Here is an 18,650-nt window from a genome sequence, read left to right on the forward strand (position 1 = left end):
CGGGCCCAGCGGGAAGCCAATGACAGGCTCCAATTGGAGGCCGGACCCAGGACCTTTCCGGGTCTGAGGCCGAGCCCAGGGCCAAGGAGAGCCACCGCCTGGAATCCAGCCGGGGTGGCGTAAAGCCCAGGACCCCATGGGTTCTGGTGACAAGCCCATCTCCCCTGCACTTCCTGTTTTTTGAGACCGAGCCTCACTCTGTCGCCTAGGCTGCAGTGCAGTGGCGCGATCTTGGCTCACTGCAATCACTACCTCCCGGATTCAAGCAATTCTGCCTCAGCCTCCCGAGTAGCTGGGATTACAGGCACCCGCCACCATGCCTGGCTAATTTTTTGCATATTGGGTTTCACCATGTTGGCCACGCTGGTCTGGAACTCTGATCTCAAGTGATCCGCCCACCTTGATCTCCCAAAGTGCTAAGATTGAAGGCGTGAGCCACAGCGCCTGGCCTTCCCCTACACTTCTGCTGCCCTCCTCTTCCCACAGTCCAAACTTCCGTAACTCTGACTCCAGGGCTCTCCTTTCCTGGGAAGATCCAAGGATCCAGGAGCCTAAAACTGACCTGACTTAGTAGCACCCAACCATTCCCTCTCCTCAAAACCCCAGTCCCACCTTCCCATCTCTACCCTTAAAGCAGAAAAGGCAGTATCCAGTTCCCTCAAAAAATACTCAGTAGCCAGAGGTTGTAAAATGTGTATTAAATTTCATGGGCATGCACAGTGCAAAAGGCTTCCTCACAGAGGCAAGAGTTCCAAACCGGTGACAAAGGCAGTGAGCCACCCCAGTCTAGTTTTCAACCATCTAAGACAGAAGCAGCTGGCTGTTGCCCCTGGACTGAGATTTCCTCCTCTTTGCTGGTGGGGGACGGCTGGAACTAACAAGAGACACAGTGGGAGACTGAGGCCCCTTGGGGGTGCCATTCTGTTTCTGGAAGGCAGCTTTCTTGAAAGGCTGCTCTGGCAACTGCTGCTTCTCAACCCCCTTGGCCCTTCTAAAGGGCTGACGACCGTCCTCAGGCTTAAGGGTGGCCCGGATCTTGGATGGGGATAGCACAGCCAGTGTTTCAGCGTCTGTGCCCTTGGGAGGGGCATTCTGCTTGAGGAAGGCAGCTTTCTTGGAGGACTGTAATTTAGGGGATCGTTGCTTTAGCTTCCCAGTCACCTTTGGCTCCCTGATCCCTTCGGCTTTTCCAGCTGGCTGACTGCTATCCTGGAGCCTGGAGGAAGCTTGGGTCTTTGTGACAGAAGGTATAGTGGACAGTTCTGAGTCTGCCCCTTTGGAGATGCCATTCAGCTTCTGGAGGGAGGTCTTCTGGGGATGTTGCTGTTTCTGCAGCTGCTGCTTCGCCTTTGCAGCCCTCCTGGCCTTCTTGGCTGGCTGGCTGCTGTTCTCAGACTTGGGGATGGCCTGAGGCAAGTCTACATTTGTAGGTGTGGCTGCTTCAGAATTTCCTGGGGTGAAAATTAAATAGATCATGTCGGAAAATGGGCCTGGTCCCCATATTTTAATATTCTCATATTAAAATATGAGAACTGCCATCTCTTGGCCAGGAGTTCCACACAATTAGGTCAGTACCTAAGGGCAGATTACCTAAATTCCCATCACTTAGTAATTACTTAGTATCACTTCACCTCTACTCAAGTCCTAGCTGAACCTTGTATTAAGAGATCACTGCCACTGGTCATTAGAGAAATGCAAATCAAAACCACAGTGAGACACCACCTCATGCCAGTTAGAATGGCAATCACTAAAAAAATCAGGAGACAACATGCTGGAGAGGATGTGGAGAAATAGGAACACTTTTACACTGTTGGTGGGAGTGTAAAATTAATTCAACCATTGTGGAAGACAGTGTGGCAATTCCTCAAGGATCTAGAAATAGAAATACCATTTGACCCAGCAATCCCATTGCTGGGTATATACCCAAAGGATTATAAATCATTCTATTATTATTATTATTATTTTTTTTTTTTTTTTTTGAGGCGGAGTTTCGCTCTTGTTACCCAGGCTGGAGTGCAATGGCGCGATCTCGGCTCACCGCAACCTCCGCCTCCTGGGTTCAGGCAATTCTCCTGCCTCAGCCTCCTGAGTAGCTGGGATTACAGGCACGTGCCACCACGCCCAGCTAATTTTTTGTATTTTTAGTAGAGACGGGGTTTCACCATGTTGACCAGGATGGTCTCGATCTCTCGACCTCGTGATCCACCCGCCTCGGCCTCCCAAAGTGCTGGGATTACAGGCTTGAGCCACCGCGCCTGGCTTAAATCATTCTATTATAAGTTGAAGACAGTGTGGCGATTCCTCAAGGATCTAGAAATAGAAATACCATTTGACCCAGCAATCCCATTGCTGGGTATATACCTAAAGGATTATAAATCATTCTATTATAAAGACACATGCACACATTATGTTTACTGTGGCACTGTTCACAGTAGCAAAGACTTGGAACCAACCCAAATGCCCATCAATGATAGATTGGATAAAGAAAATGTGGCACATATACACCATGGAATACTATGCAGCCATAAAAAAGGATGAGTTCATGTCCTTTGTAGGGACATGGATGAAACTAGAAACCATCATTATCAGCAGACTGACACAAGAACAGAAAACCAAACACCGCATGTTCTTACTCATGAGTGGGCGTTGAACAATGAGAACAACACACAGACACAGGGAGGGGAATATCACACACTGGGGCCTAAGGGGTAGGGGGTTAGGAGAGGAATAGCAGGGGGTGGGGTATTAGGGAGGGCATAGCATTAGGAGAAATATCTAATGTAGATGATGGGGTGATGGATGCAGCAAATCACCACCATGGCACGTGTATACCTATGTAACAAACCTACACAATCTACATGTGTACCCTAGAGCTTAAAGTATAACAAAGAAGAACTAAAAAAAAAAAGAAAGAAAAAGACAATCAATATGCACACATTAAATAAATATATAAATATTTGTTGAACTTCTTAAAAAAAAAAAAAAAAAAAGAGAGATCACTGCTTATAGGCAAGGCATGATGGTTCACACCTCCAATTCCAGCACTTTGGGAGGCCAAGGCAAGTGGATTGCTTGAGGCCAGGAGTTCAAGACCCAGCCCAGTCAACACGGCAAAACTGTCTCTACTAAAATTATAAAAATTAGTCAGGCATGGTGGTACACACCTGTAATCCCACCTACTTGGGATTCTGAGGCACAAGAATCAGTTGAACCTGGAAGGCGGAGGTTGCAGTGAGCTGAGATTGTACAACTGCACTCTAGCTTGGGTGATAGAGCAAGACTCAGTCTCAAAAAAAAAAAAAAAAAAAAAAAAAAATCAAGAGATCACTGCCTATCCTTGAGCCAAAAGGTTGTTTGTTTTTGTTCTTGTTGCCCAGGCTGCAGTGCAATGGCAGGATCTTGGCTCAGCACAATCTCTACCTCCCAGGTTCAAGTGATTCTCCTGCCTCAGACTCCAAGTAGCTGGGTTTACAAGCTTGCACCACCACTCCCGGCTAATTTTATATTTTTAGTAGAGACATGGTTTCTCCATTTTGGTCAGGGAGGTCTTGAACTCCCGACCTCAGGTGATCCACCCACCTTTGGCTCCCAAAGTGCTAGGATTACATGCAGAACCCGGGCCAAGCTGGGCCAAAAGACTTTTACAGGAAGCTGCGCCCCCTTGAGAACATGAAGTAACAAAATGCTATAAGGAAGAGGTGAATCTCAGGGTTTTTTTTTTTTATTTTGGTTTTTTTTGGAGAAGGAGTCTTGCTCTGTTGCCCAGTCTTGAGGGAAGTGATGTGATCTCGGCTCACTGCAACCTCTGACTCCTGGGTTCAAGTGATTCTCCTGCCTCAGCCTCCTGATGATCACAAGCATGTGCCACCACAGCTGGCTAATTTTTGTATTTTTCGTAAAAACAGGGTGTTCACCATGCTGACCAGGCTGGTCTCGAACTCCTGACCTTCAGGGATCCACCTGCCTTAGCCTCACAAACTGCTAGTTACAGGTGTGGGCCACTGCGCCCAGCCTCACAGGGTCTTCTGAACGACTCTGAAGCACTAGGCTTTATTTACTTACTTATTTTTCATTTTTATTTTTTGAGATGGAGTTTCGCTCTTGTTGCCCAGGCTGGAGTGCAATGGTGCAATCTCGGCTCACCACAACCTCCGCCTCCTGGGTTCAAGCAATCCTCCTGCCTCAGCCTCCTGAGTAGCTGGGATTACAGGCATGCATCATCACACCTGGCTAATTTCCTATATTTAGTAGAGATGGAGTTTTTCCATATTGGTCAGGCTGGTCTCGAACTCCTGACCCCAGGTGATCCACCCACCTAGGCTTCCCAAAGTGCTAGGATTACAGGCATGAGCCACTGCGCCCGGCCTAATTTACTTTTTTATTTACCTTTTTTTTTTTTTTTTTTTTTTTTTTTTGGTATTTTTAGCAGAGACAGGGTTTTTTTTTGTTTGTTTGTTTTTGAGGCAGGGTGTCACTGTGTTGTTTAGGCTGGGATGCAGTGGTGCCATCATAGCTCACTGCAACCTCAAATTCCTGGGGCTCAAGGGATCCTCCCGCCTCAGCCTCCAAAGTAACTGGAACTACAGACAAAGTCTCCCTATGTCGCCCAGACAGGTCTCGAACTCGTGGTCTTAAGTGATCCTACCGCCTCAGCCTCCCAAAGTACTGGGATTTACAGCATGAGCCACCACCACACCCAGCCTATTTGCTTTTTAAATCAGAGAAGTTTTTTTCCATGTGGATTGTGATGAAGTGCAGGATAATTAGAAAGGATAACCACAACCACCAGACTCAAGCTAGGAAAGCATCAACAAGGACTAACATTTTATGTACTTTTTAAGTTATAGCAAATTTTACTTTTTTTTTTTTGAGACAGAGTCTCACTGTTACGCAGGCTGGAATGTAATGGCAGGATCTCACTCCAACCTCCACCTCCCAGGTTCAAGCGATTCTCCTGCCTCAGCCTCCTGAGTGTCTGGGACTACAGGCACAGGTCACCATGCCCAGCTGATTCTTGTATTTTTAGTAGAGACGGGGTTTCACCATGTCGAACTCCTGACCTCAGGTGATCTCCCTGCCTTGGCCTCCCAAAGTGCTGGGATTACAGGTATTAGCCATCACACCCGGACAAATTCTACTGTTTATGAAGCATCTCTTCTCTCCCTCTTCCAACTAAACCCAGGGATATATCCCAGTAAGCAGCACTCTTTTGTTTTTTTGAGACAGAGTCTCACTCTGTCACCAGGCTGCCTCCCGGGTTCAAGCAATTCTCCTGCCTTAGGCTCCTGAATAGCTGGAACTACAGGCACGTGCCACCACGCCCAACTAATTTTTGTATTTTTTAGTAGAGATGGTGTTTCACCATGTTGGCCTGAATGGTCTCGATTTCTTGACCTTGTGATCCTGCACGCTCGGCTTCCCAAAGTGCTGGGATTACAGGCCTGGCCAGCAGCGCTCTTAAGGCTGTTTCAGGAAACCCCACCCTTCCCTTGAGATCCAGGCCAGACTCCTCAAGATGGCTGAGAAAACCATCTGCAATGAGTGCGATGGGCTCACAGAACTGCTGACAGTTTGTGGAGCTCTGTTCCAACCCAGTGCTGAGAACGCTGGACCAGCAGGGGCATAGTACCAGTAAGTCAACCCTGTGCCAAGAAGGCAAAGAAACCACAACCTGCATTTGGAATGCATTTAGTGCTGAACAACTGCAGCCACTTGGCAGAATACAGGAAAAGGCCGCCATCCTTGTGAACACTTTAACCTGTTCACACGGACCCAGCACTCAAAACCAATTCTAGCTGGAATGAAAGGCTTCTCTCATCCAAGCATGCAAAGGCTGGAGTAAGGGATGCATGAATCTTTCCCTTCCCTTCCCTTCTGTCACTCCATAAAGCCTCCCGAAAGGTGGAAAGAGCAAAGGTAGTGATGAAGGGCAGAAAAACATCACTTACCTGTCTGGGACTGGGGGATAGAATTGGAGAATTTCTTGAACTTGGCTATAAAGAAACCATCCATATTGTGGGTATGGGGGTAGAAGCGTCGGGTAGAACGCAGACTGGGGTGGAAGCGCCTTTCTCGAAAGCGGGTAAAACCTTCCTGGCCAAAGTCCAGGCCTGTGGGCACCAGTCGCACATTCCGCTTCTTCAGAGCGTAGTCGACCACCCACTCGTTCTCCTCCACCTGGATGCGAGGGGGAGACAAAGATAGAAGGGAGGAAAAAGCAGAGCTGGAGCTGAAGGGAGCTCTAACAGGCAAAGAGCCCTCCCGGCCCAGCCTCCCCGGCTCTGCCATGGCAGAGTCTCACCATGACAGAGCAGGTGCAGTAAACGAGGTAGCCTCCTGTCTTGGAGGTGGCATTGACAGAGTCAATAGCACTCAGGAGCAACTCCTTCTGGAGGTGAGCACAGCGCAGAATGTCCTTCTCATCCTGTCCCAAATGGAGACCCAAAGGCAGCTTCAGGAGGGGAGGAGAGTCCCCTACCCCTCTTTCCAGCTCGATAAGACCCAGCCAAGGCCTCTCAGGGGCCCACCACCTGAATCCTCACCTTGTTAGTCTTCACAGCTGGGTCCTTAGAGATGACCCCAGTGCCACTACAGGGAGCATCCAGCAGTACTCGGTCAAAGCCTCCCACCACCTGGGGAAAAGACACAGATGAATCAGATGTCTCTTCTGCAACCGGCAGCGCACTATCTACTAGGGTCAAGTCTAAAGATTGAGGTCAGGAAGGGAGAAGATAAAATGGAAGAAGCCTCAGGAGAGACACTTCTCAAGCCTCACCTTGGGGAACTGGCGCCCATCATAATGGCTGATAACAGTGTTGGTGACTCCCAGCCGGTGCAAGTTGCCCACAACACTCTTGAGCCGCTCAGCATTGGCGTCATTGGCAAGGATCACACCCGTGTTCTTCATCAGCTGGGCTAAAGGGAGGGCAGTTACAGTGCTGATCAGCCGGTTCTGCTGTCTCCACACCTGCTCCACCCTCCTGCCCAGGAATCCACATGAGAAGTGTCGTCACCTCAAGGCAACCTCACTCCCAACAAGCTGGCCCGCTGTACAGGCTGGTCCACTCTGCACTAGCTCCTGGTGGTCGGCAAGTCTACCGACGTGGTTTTCCTATTTTTACTGAACACCTGTCTGGTACATACTCAATTACTTCTTTTAAGTGATATCAGCTTCATAAAAGTTATGACCACTGATTATGTGCTCAGCACTGCCAGGGACTTCTAAATGCATCGTCTTAACACTCACAATCCAAGCATAATACAGGGGCCGACCCAAGCACAATTACCATCCCATTGCACAGATGACAAAAGAGAACCCATAGTCAGATGAGTAGTAAGTGGCATATCCGGCACTGGAATCCAGGCCAACTCCAGAAACCGCTCCTCACCACTCTGCTAGCTGCCAGTACATTGCATTCTGTGAGCGCTAGTGAGTCAGCAACCCCATCTACTTTCAAAAGCAAGAGAGCCCAGTGAATCCCACCTGCCTGCCCCCTCTCTCATACCAATGTAGCTGGTCTTTCCTCCAGGGGCAGAACACATGTCCAGGATCCGCTCATGTTCCTGGGGTGCCAAGGCCATGACAGGCAACATGCTCGAAGCTCCCTGCAGCATGTAGTGCCCAGCCAGGTACTCAGGGGTAGCACCTGTGGAGAAGGACCACCCTGTGACATGTAGTAGGGACAGGAACAGAAGTGGAAGGGCTCTTGGGTACGGGAGACTTACCAATGGGCACAGAAGAATCATATACCACTAGTCCAGTCTTTGACCACTTGCCCAGGGGATCCAGGTTAACCCCACGATTGATTAGAGCCTGAAGAGGAATGAAGTTTTTTTTTTTTTTTTTGAGATGGAGTCTCACTCTGTTGCCCAGGCTAGAGTGCAGTGGCACAATCTCGGCTCACAGCAACCTCTACCTCCTGGATTCAAGTGATTCTTCCTCGTGCCTCAGCCTCCTGAGTGAGTAGCTGGGACTAAAGGTATGCACCACCACATCAGGCTAATTTTTGCATTTTTCATAGAGATAGGGTTTCACCTTGTTGGCCAGGCTGGTCTCAAACTCCTGACCTCAGGTGATCTGCCTGCCTCGGCCTCCCAAAGTGCTGGGATTACAGGTGTGAGCCACTGCGCCAGACCAGGATGAAGATTTTAATAACCTCATAGGCTACTCTTCCCAGAAAATAGATAAAGACATTAAAAACATGGTTCATGAGGCCGGGCGCGGTGGCTCAAGCCTGTAATCCCAGCGCTTTGGGAGGCCGAGGTGGGTGGATCACGAGGTTAAGAGATCCTGGTGAAACCCCGTCTCTACTAAAAATACAAAACATTAGCTGGGCATGGCAGCGTGTGCCTGTAATCCCAGCTACTCAGGAGGCTGAGGCAGGAGAATTGCCTGAACCCAGGAGGCGGAGGTTGTGGTGAGCCGAGATCGCACCATTGCACTCCAGCCTGGGTAAAAAGAGCGAAACTCCGTCTCAAAAAAAAAAAAACATGGTTCATAAGAGCACGGCCCATGGCCCCACAACCCCTAGAGTGCTTACTGTCATCATGGACTCATCGAGCAGCTTCTCTCTCCCACCCCATCCTGCGGTGCCCTTTCTTCTTAACCTCAGGCTCCTAACTCAAGGTCTGAATTTCATTCCAACAGAGCAGGATGCCACCTCCTATTACTATATTTCCTGAAAGTGGCATCTGATTTTCTAAGAGGCTGAGCCCCTCCCCCATCCAAAAAAATTAATAATATTGGTTATAGCACATAACATTATTAGGCTTTCTTTACACCAAGAGATACACAACACATATAACCAAACAACTGACTTCAGAACAGGGGGTCTTTAACTTGGGGCCCCTGAACCCTTGGAAATGACTTCAAAATACTGAGTGTGCATATGTGACTTTTTTTTGCAGTGAGGAATTATGTTTCCCCAGCTCCTCAATGATCTTCCACATTCACTGGGAGGCAGCATGCTCATCCTGAAGTCTCATCCCAGTCACAGGGAGCAGAGGCCAGATGGCGGGATGAACTTCCCATTTCCCAGAGGTCCTAGGCCCCCAGCCTGCCAGAGACACCAGGCCTCTGGGTTTGCCTCTCAGGATCTTGCTTAGGTCCTAAGGCCCCACCCAGTCAGCGTGGCACAGGGGAACCTCTGGAGTTGGCTGAAGTCAGTCCCCTTCTGAGGTGAGCAAACCTCAAAAGCCGCCCCTTACCTGGGCAAGGTCTCGGCGTCGGGTTTTCAAGGTATTGGTCCGGAGGGTGACGGGCCGAGGCACCTCATTAGCTTCTAAGAACTCCACCAGCTTCCGGAAAGACAGCAGGGACTAAGTGAGGCTGGCTAAGGAGCTCAGTCAGAGGAGGGAGAAGGGGAGGCTCCAACATCTTCCTTACACAGGGTAAGGGGGTGAGAAAGAAAAGCAGAGGGGGCATTCTGGCAATCTAGTACCTCAGACAGAGGGAAGAGGTCCATGAGCTTGCCAAGTAGGAAGTCTCCATAGGAGTAGTAAGTGGCCAGATCCTTCTTGAGCCGGTTCAGGTATTCAGAACGAGACCGCCCTTCTTCCCGCTGAGCCCCAAAATCACGCAGGATTCCCACAATATCCTGGATCCGCTTGTGAACTCGTTGCAGGTCTGGAGCCTGGGCATGTGGGCCTGTTAAGGAACTGTGTCATGATGTCCTAGGGCCTGGAAATCCCTCTCCTAAGCACCTTCCTCCTACTGCTCACTCTGCCCTGCAAGGATATCCTGCTCCATCTGCCCAGCAGGGGGCAGCACAAACGGCTCCTCATCCACATTGATCTGCAGGCCCCCATCTGCCTCCTCCTCCTTTGGGGGGCCTGACTCAGAGGTCACTTCTTCCTCTTCCTCTTCATCGTCTGTCTCCTCTTCACTCCACTGGACCCTAGAAATAGGTCCAGGAACAGAGTGATTCACAGAGCAAAACAAATACCTCCTCCTTCCTCACAGCTTCCCCCACCCCAGCTGCTGCCTATGCTCCATCCCAATAGCTTCCAAAACTCACCCAGCAGCAGCTTCCCGGGCCTTCTGCTTCCGAGCAGCTTTTTCAATGGGTAGCAACTGAAGAAACAAGGGCTGTTAATACAGGCCCGCCTTTCTATCAGCCCATGAAGCACTTTCTATCTCTGTATCTTATTTTTTTCTGCTAAATAAAAATGTTAACACTTGCTCTCAGAAGGAAATAGAGAAGCAAAGAAATGAAAATAAGATCGGCAGAATATTGATCACTGTGAAACTAAGTAATGAATTAGCCAGGCGTGGTGGCGTGGGTCTATAATCCCAGCTACTTGTGAGGCTGAGGCAGAATTGCTTGAACCCAGGAGGTGGAGGTTGCAGTGAGCTGAGATTGAGCCACTGCACTCTAGCCTGAGCGACCGAGCAAGACTCCATCTCAAAAAAAAAAAAATAATAAGTAATGAATTAAAGGGTCCATTACACTTTTTTTCTACTCCTACGTTTTTCACTTTTCCATTAAGAAAAAAAAAACTTGGCCGGGCGCGGTGGCTCAAGCCTGTAATCCCAGCACTTTGGGAGGCCGAGGCAGGTGGATCACGAGGTCAAGAGATCGAGACTATCCTGGTCAACATGGTGAAACCCCGTCTCTACTAAAAATACAAAAAAAAATTAGCTGGGCGTGGTGGCACATGCCTGTAATCCCAGCTACTCAGGAGGCTGAGGCAGGAGAATTGCCTGAGCCCAGGAGGCGGAGGTTGCGGTGAGCCGAGATCGCGCCATTGCACTCCAGCCTGGGTAACAAGAGCGAAACTCCGTCTCAAAAAAAAAAAAAAAAAAAGAAAAAAAAACTTGAAACACAAATACCCGTATGTATAAAAACAGGTAAGGGCCAGGCGCGGTGGCTCAAGCCTGTAATCCCAGCACTTTGGGAGGCCGAGGCGGGTGGATCACGAGGTCGAGAGATCGAGACCATCCTGGTCAACATGGTGAAACCCCGTCTCTACTAAAAATACAAAAAATTAGCTGGGCATGGTGGCACGTGCCTGTAATCCCAGCTACTCAGGAGGCTGAGACAGGAGAATTGCCTGAACCCAGGAGGCGGAGGTTGCAGTGAGCCGAGATCGCGCCATTGCACTCCAGCCTGGGTAAAAAGAGCGAAACTCCCTCTCAAAAAAAAAAAAACAGGTAAGGATAGGCATGGTGGCTCACACCTGTCATCCCATCATTTGGGAGGCTGAGGCAAGGCAGGCAGATCATGAGGTCAGGAGATAGAGACCATCATGGCTAACACGGTGAAACCCTGCCTCTACTAAAAATACAAAAGATTGGCCGGGCATGGTGGTACACGCCTGGAGGCCGAGAAAGGAGAATCGCTTGAACCTGGGAAACAGAAGTTGCAAAAAAAAAAAAAAAAAAGATCTTGGCCACCATTTTGCCATATTTTTTCCAGACTTACTCTATGTTTTTCACATAATGCATTTTCAAGTTTGTTTCTTGCTTTTGATACTTCAGTTAGATCACAAGCATTTTCACAGACATAATGACCAGTGTTAACTACATCATATGCATGGACCATAATTTATTTAAGCAGATTGTGTATTTTGGAAGTTTCCAGAGTTTCTGCCATTATGATCTACATGGTGCCTGCAAACCTAATAGTGACTCTGTAGATACAAGGTGTTGCAGGAAAGGGTGCACATGGAAACTTTTTTTATTCTATACAATTCTAATACATTCACACACTAATTGTATAATAATTTCCTGCACCTCAGTAAATAACTCTTTGCCTACATTTTGCATCATCTTCCTTAACAGGGAATTACTATGTCAAAATAATTCAGTTTTGTTTTTTTTTTTTGACAGTGTCACTATCATCCAGGCTGGAGTACAGTAAAGATCACAGGTCACTGCATCCTTAACCTCCCAAGCTCCAGTCACCTTCCCGCCTCAGCCTCCTGAGTAGCTGGGACTATAGGCATATACCACCACACCAGATAATTTGTTTTTTAGGTTTTTTTTTAAGTTTGTTTTTTTTTTGAGACAAGAGTCTCACTTTGTTGCCCAGGCTGAAGTTGCCCAGGCTGGTCTCGAACTCCTGAGCTCAGGTGATCCACCCGGCCTCCCAAAGTGCTAGGATTACAGGTGTGAGCCACTGTACTCAGCCAATTTTTAAGTTTTTTGTGGATAATGGTTCACCCTATGTTGTCCAAGCTGGTCTCCAACTCCTGGTCTCAAGAAATCCTCCTGCCTTAGCCTCCCAAAGTGCTGGGATTATAGATGTGAGCCACCATACCCAGTCAAAAGGAACACATTTTTCAAAGTTCTGAGTTAACTGCTTTATAAAAACAGTGCCTACATGTCTACTCCCATCAATGGAGCATACCATTGTCCGCCTTCCCACATCCACATCAGCAGAGCCTCCCAGATTTTTTTAAATGCTCTATTCTACAGCAGGTGCAAACTTGCAGGTGCACTGGGAGAGGATGTGAGGCAGTAGGGAAACAGTGACGGAGCACAAAAATTGCTTTCCTCTTATCAGGCTTATCCTTGTCACTAAAAAATGGTCTCAAAAATCTAGAAAAAAACGAAATAGCAAGGATCTTCTCTGAATGCCCAGGGAGATGAATCTCACCTCTTCACCTTCCTCCTCATTCTCAGAGTTGGAGTCAGCTCCATAGTCATCTACCATATCAGCATCACTGTCCTCAGAGCCCCAGAGGTCCCCATGGTTCCCCACACCATCTTCTTCAGAGTCTTCCTCTTCCTCATCACTGCTAGGTGCGCGGCGCTTCTTGCCTCGAGCAGCATTAAATAGAGACTGGGTTCCCTTCTTATCAGCTGTCTGGACAGCTCCTGCAGAGATCCCTAAGGGTTTGAAGAGTTCTGGACTAATGGCAGCCACACATTCCCTGGCCCCACACCCTGGGAGCCTGTACTTTCTACCCCTCAGAATGTCCTTTGGCTGATCCTTTCTGGAAATATTCAGCAAGTCCTTCCCTACCCAGGACCCAGAGGACTCCACATGCAGCATCCAGCTCTTAGTTTCACTGACCTTGTGGTAGCTTTCCAGGCAACAGCTTGGCCTCAGGAGACTTATTTGTCTCAGGGGCTTCAGCAGAGCCCAACCTCCTCTTGGCTGCTCTAAAAAGATACAAGAGATACAAGGAGTGAAGAAATGGGAAGATACTTCCAGGCTCTGCCATTTCCACCACAGGGAAATATGAGAGTCCACAATTAACTCTGTGGTCAAAGATGAGCAGTACCAATTTAACCTACTGAAGTCTTGATACCCACACTTACCTCTTTCGAGCACGACTAGACAGCCTCTTGGAATTTTCGTCACTTACTGTTTAAAAAAGAAAAATGAGGCAGAATTAGTTACAGGAGACATTAAAAGTAAATGAGGGCTGGGTGTGGTGCCTCATGCCTGTAACGCCAACGCTTTGGGAGGCCAAGGCGCGCAGATTACGAAGTCAAGAGATCAAGACCGTCCTGGCCAACATGGTGAAACCCTGTCTCTACTAAAAATACAAAAATTAGCTAGGCATGGTGGCATGTGCCTGTAGTCCCAGCTACTTCAGAGGCTGAGGCAGGAGAATCACTTGAACCCGGAGGTGGAGGTTGCAGTGAGCCGAGTTCACACCACTGCACTACAACCCACACTCCGACAGAGCAAGACTCCATCTCAAAATAAATAAATAAAAGTAAATAAAAATGGGAATGAAAATAAAAATGGTAAGAGAATTAGTACACTAATTAAAGGGAATCCATTTGAATCTCAGCCCTGTCATTATGTAATAGCTGTATACGACGTTTTTTTTTGAAATGGAGTTTCACTCTTATCTCCCAAGGTGGAGTGCAATAGAGCAATCTCGGCTCACTACAACCTCCATCTCCCCAGTACAAGTGATTCTCTTGCCTCAGCCTCCCGAGTATGTGGGACTACAGGCCCGAGCCACCACACCCAGTTAATTTTTGTATTTTTAGTGGAGACGGGGTTTCACCATGTTGGCCAGACTTATCTCGAATACCTGACCTCAGGTGATTCACCTGCCTCGGCCTCCCAAAGTGCTGGGATTACCGGCGTGAGCCACCATGCCTGGCTATACGAGTTTCTTAACCTCTCAGCATCCACTTCCTTAATAGTGCCTCTCTCACAGGACTCTAAGAAGATGAAGTGATATAACATGACCAACAAGTTCAATATAGTGTCCAGGATTTAGTACCATCTCAATAAACTGCATCCTTTAACCAATGCCCAACACAAACTCCCGGTCCGGTCTTCCACACAGCAGACGACTCGGCATGGAGAAGCCAGATTCATGCTTTTCCATTTCCATCCCTTCCAAAAGGCAAGTCATTGACCCCCACCCTTCACTACTTCCTCTTACTACAGTGTTACCCATGTTTCAAAACCCATCTTAACAAAACCTTTTACAGTTCTGCATGGAACCTCCCTTCCTATGAACCCACAATGTTTTAAATCACACTTTTCCTTGCACGAATAGTTGTGTCCGTCTCACATCTTCTCTACGACCTAAACAGTTCCTACAATCTCAACGACAGTGTTTCATTCACACCTCCTAGTAACTCATACAGAGAAGACGGAATAGAAAATGAACAGAGACGAAAAAAGAGAGGGAGTTATGATACAGAATACTGCAAAAGCTCAGGGATCAGGGGGCCACAAGTAATTGTTACCTGTAGGCAAGAATCTGGCGAGTTCTGTCTCGGCGCCCTTCTGCTTCCGGGCCTTTCGGCCTGGCCCCCGCTTCTCCTTCTTCGTAGGGTCCAACTTGCGCCCCATGGTACTGTGGCATACAGAAACGGGAGAAGATAGCGTCGTGCGTGTCGGACGGAATGGCAGAACGCAGGCTTGGCGTATCAGAGTGGGAAAAGGCACAGCCTCAACTCCGCATCCGCGACTCAAGCACCCCTGCTATCCCCCCGGAGGCCCGACCAAACGTCCTCCCATCCGGAAACCCAGGTAGCGTATCCCTCTCCCACGTCCCAGACCCGGTCAGCGCTGCCAACCTTCGTCCCCCAACTTCCTCTAGACCCACCAGAACGCGTGTGACCGCCTGAGACTGCCCTTCGGACGGCGCTCCACGTGCACCGCGGAGCTAGCTTTCAGCCCGCATTCGCCACAGCATCGTTCCGCGCAGGCGCACAGCTAGCCCTGGCCTCGGGGCCCCGCCTCTTCCGGTTGCGTCCCGGAACTTACGCTTGCCCTGGGAAAGAGCGCGGTGCCGGCGGCGGCTGCAGGGGGAAATTCGAAGGGGACGCGCGGCTTACACCCGCGTTGGGCGGAGGGAGCAATGTGACGAAACCTGTCAGCTTGCCAGCTCTTCCTTCAGGGAGTTGGCTTTGAGCCTTACGGCCGGCTTCTGTCGGAAAAGCTGGTGCGTGAAAGCCGCACCCTCTCCTCGAACCAGGGCCCGACAGCAGGGTCCTCTCCCTGGAATGCACTGCTTTTAATTCAGCATCAAGATAATGTAGTTCCAGGCCGGGCGCGGTGGCTCACGCCTGTAATCCCAGCACTTTGGAAGACCGGATGTGGGTGGAACTCCTGAGGTCGGAAGTTCGAGACCAGCTTGGCCAACATGGTGAAACCCCCCCCCCCCTACTAAAAATACAAAAATTAGCCGGGCGTAGTGGCGGGCGCCTATAATCCTAGCTGCTTGGGAGGCTGAGGCAGGAGAATTGCTTGAACCCGGGATGCGGAGGTTGCAGTGAGCGGAGATTGTGCCGCTTCACTGCAGCCTGAGCAAGAGGGAAACTCCATCTCAAAAAGAGGAAAAAAAATCATGGAATTCCTTGCCACTTACCTTCTACTCCCAGCCTTCCCCTTTTTAAAATCTTTTATAGAGATGGGGTGTAATGGGTTGGGGAGGGTCTCACTATATCGCCTGGGTTTAAGCGATCATCCTTGCCCCCGCCTTTGTGCCGAGATTACAGACTCTGAGCCACCGCGCCCCGCCCTACCAGCCCCTTCCTTGAAGCTCACACCTGCTCAGCCCGAGTTGAGGTGCTGCACTGCACCTCGTTCACAGGGGGCGTCTCGGCCCGAATTCGCTTTCAGGCGAGTCTATAGTTAGTTGGGAAACGACGGGTTGCAAGGCTGACCTGGTCTAGTACAGGAGGAAGTGTGAGCTACCAGGATTTCGGCGTGGGAGGGCGTTTGGTCCGGCCTCCGGGGGCGTTTAATCGAGGCTGTGCTCGTCCACAAACTGCATCCCCATTTTGCACAACTGAGCGAGAAATACCTCCCTCAGCCTTCTCTGAAACTAACGTTAAGGTAGTGGTTGGTAGATGTTAAAAACTGTTAAAAGCCGGGCGCGGTGGCTCAAGCCTGTAATCCCAGCACTTTGGGAGGCCGAGGCGGGTGGATCACGAGGTTAAGAGATCGAGACCATCCTGGTCAACATGGTGAAACCCCGTCTCTACTAAAAATACAAAAAATTAGCTGGACAAGGTGGCGTGTGCCTGTAATCCCAGCTACTCAGGAGGCTGAGGCAGGAGAATTGCCTGAACCCAGGAGGCGGAGGTTGCGGTGAGCCGAGATCGCGCCATTGCACTCCAGCCTGGGTAACAAGAGAGAAACTCCGTCTCCAAAAAAAAAAAAAAAAAAATGTTAAAAGTACTTTACTGGTTTAACTGGACAACCATGTGGTAGATCTTTGTTTTATACATGAGAAATCTGCATCCCACGTAAGTTAACTTGTTCAAGGTCACATAACTATCAAGCTGTGGTCCTCCAGTCTTGCAGCCTCATTTTCCACAGGTAGAAGCCATCCTTGGCTGGGCACAACACTGCACCCCCACGCAGAATCCAGCTCTTCAGTGGAGTATCAGGATACCTTAATTTTCAATTATACAGGTGCCAGGCTCCTGCCACACACACTCATCCACCTGCGCCTACACCCACACTGAACCAGAGCACTAAAATACAAGGAAACTTTTATTTTCAATTTTCATCAAGAAATTTGCTGTGGTTTTTTATGCTTTTGGTTTTTTCCTTTTTTTTTTTTTTTTTTTTCTCTACTTTATTTCATTTAGCCGCTCAGTGGCTAAAGCCGCTGGGTTCCTGGTATTAAAAAGATGCCAACAGAGGTAGCTGTGTCTCGCCCAGGGGCCCAGCCCACTCTGAATACCCCCCAAAAAGGAGAAAAGAAAACACAAAATAAACCAACAAAATAAAACCAAAAGGAGGAAGAAATTCAGATCATTTTCTTCAAGCCTGGCAGGAACCCACAACAGTTTGTGTGTAACAGGCGTTACAGTGGGGAGAAGCCAGGGTCCAGAAGGCCAGCCCGCCAGCTCCTGCAGATGGCGCCGGCGCTACTGCTGCATGTCTCTCCTGCAGGAAGGGCACCACTGCCCCTCACTCCCACCCCTCTCCCAGTGCACGGGGGCTGTTCCTTTACAACATGGAAGATGGGCAGAAGGAAGGTGAGGGTCTCTCAGGCCCCCAAGGGAGAAGCTGGGACAAGAGAAAAGTGAGGAAGGTCACTGCTCAGCGGTGGAGGTGTTACCAATCTGCATCTTCACTGCTGCTGGGCTACCTATAGAGAAAGAGAACCAAGGAGTCAGAATTCCAGATGACAGGAAACTACCCAATCTCAAGGGAATTCACTGATAGCCCACTCACCAGCATGCAAAGCTAGGGGGACATACAGCAAAGTTACAAGCTCTAGAATGGTTCTGCAGGAAGAGGTGGCATCGAGAAGAAAATGGTCCTACCTGCTGTGGGGTAGGCTCGGGTGCCCGGTTTGCCAGGCGGCTGAGAATGTTACGCTCTGACATCTGTAACCTCACAGCAACTGGGGGAATTCGGGCAATGGTAGCTGGGAGTCGAGTCACATCGGCTTTCATATCACTCAGCAGTTCTTCCAGCTGTTTCAGAACTGCATAGGGAGAAAAAGAGGTGGTGAGCTGTGGTGGCCAAGACTGAGCTCCCTCTATCCTAGTGGATCAGCCCCCTGTCACTTCTCAGTGACCAAGTGACTATGATGTGTTAGTCTTCTGTCACCTGACCTCCATCATGTTCCAATTCCTATTTCTCATATTCCGGTTCCAACTGTCCATAATCCTATGCTTTTAAAGTCACCTAAACCTTCACTATCCCCTACTATTATGGTATTTCCCCTTCTTGAGAAGCTTATTCCTGTTTTCTTTTCTCTTAATACTTCTCTACCTTCAGAATCTGTCTCCCACCTCCATTATAACAGCATTCTTTTCCTCATTTCACCCTCCACCTCCTCATAACCTTTTACTTTAATTAGAAACAAAATGTTGGAAGGGGTCTAGAATTTGAAGGGATCTTTTATCACCTGAAGTTACCTCTAAAGTATCCCAAATGACACTATATTATTCTGCTTTGCTTTCCATCTCAAGAACCGGAATATATTTGAAGTTAAAACAGGTGGCCAGGGCCAGACACGGTGGATCCTCACGCCTATAATCCCAGCACTTTGGAGGGCGAGGCAGGTGGATCACTTGAAGTCAGTTCAAGACCAGCCTGGCAAACATGGTAAAACCCTCTCTCTAATAAAAATACAAACATCAGCAACAGGTGGTGCTGCACGCCTATAGTCCCAGCTGCTCCGGAGGCTGAGGCAGGAGAATCGCTTGAATACAGGAGGTAGAAGTTGCAGTGGGCCAAGTCCTCCCAAAGTCATGA

The 18,650-nt window shown here is 49.0% G+C and overlaps 2 protein-coding genes across 9 annotated transcripts in view; both read right to left on the bottom strand.

Annotated features, from left to right (window-relative positions):
• Positions 1 to 677: 677 nt before the first annotated feature.
• NOP2 (NOP2 nucleolar protein) lies at positions 678 to 15,157 on the bottom strand. 2 transcript variants are annotated; one of them, XM_074403427.1, is made up of 16 exons: positions 15,031 to 15,157; positions 14,669 to 14,778; positions 13,268 to 13,313; positions 13,020 to 13,108; positions 12,600 to 12,832; positions 10,017 to 10,072; positions 9,737 to 9,896; positions 9,441 to 9,638; positions 9,208 to 9,297; positions 7,726 to 7,813; positions 7,506 to 7,646; positions 6,776 to 6,915; positions 6,543 to 6,632; positions 6,302 to 6,424; positions 5,949 to 6,177; positions 678 to 1,451 (listed from the first exon to the last, which is right to left on the bottom strand). In XM_074403427.1, the coding sequence occupies exons 2-16, from the start codon at positions 14,772 to 14,774 to the stop codon at positions 802 to 804; spliced, it is 2,439 nt and encodes an 812-aa protein (XP_074259528.1). In that variant the 5' UTR covers positions 14,775 to 14,778; positions 15,031 to 15,157; the 3' UTR covers positions 678 to 801. The 2 variants fall into 2 exon arrangements, with proteins under 2 accessions (XP_074259528.1, XP_074259529.1); XM_074403428.1 differs by having other exon boundaries at positions 682 to 1,451; positions 12,600 to 12,820.
• A 1,753-nt stretch (positions 15,158 to 16,910) lies between these two features.
• The window catches only part of CHD4 (chromodomain helicase DNA binding protein 4), a 39,032-nt gene continuing 37,292 nt past the window's right edge, over positions 16,911 to 18,650 (bottom strand). For all 7 annotated transcript variants that reach the window (XM_039461601.2, XM_039461600.2, XM_039461602.2 and 4 more), the window contains 2 exons: positions 17,711 to 17,874; positions 16,911 to 17,532 (listed from right to left, as the gene is read on the bottom strand). In XM_039461601.2, the coding sequence (XP_039317535.1) occupies positions 17,515 to 17,532; positions 17,711 to 17,874 (182 nt within the window). In that variant the 3' untranslated portion in view covers positions 16,911 to 17,514. The remainder of the gene's footprint in view (positions 17,533 to 17,710; positions 17,875 to 18,650) is intronic.

Source organism: Saimiri boliviensis, chromosome 7 (assembly GCF_048565385.1).
Source record: "Saimiri boliviensis isolate mSaiBol1 chromosome 7, mSaiBol1.pri, whole genome shotgun sequence".
NCBI classification, from domain to species: Eukaryota; Metazoa; Chordata; class Mammalia; order Primates; family Cebidae; genus Saimiri; species Saimiri boliviensis.

What these genes read in the sequence shown, in the direction of transcription:
- NOP2 (XM_074403427.1), bottom strand. Translation starts at nt 14,774, where the DNA reads ATGGGGCGCAAGTTGGACCCTACGAAGAAGGAGAAGCGGGGGCCAGGC. An exon ending in GCCTGGAAAGCTACCACAAG is followed by an intron (nt 12,833 to 13,019) that starts GTCAGTGAAACT and finishes TCAAACCCTTAG; the next exon opens with GGATCTCTGCAGGAGCTGTC. An exon ending in CTGGGCAGATGGAGCAGGAT is followed by an intron (nt 9,639 to 9,736) that starts ATCCTTGCAGGG and finishes ACAGGCCCACAT; the next exon opens with GCCCAGGCTCCAGACCTGCA.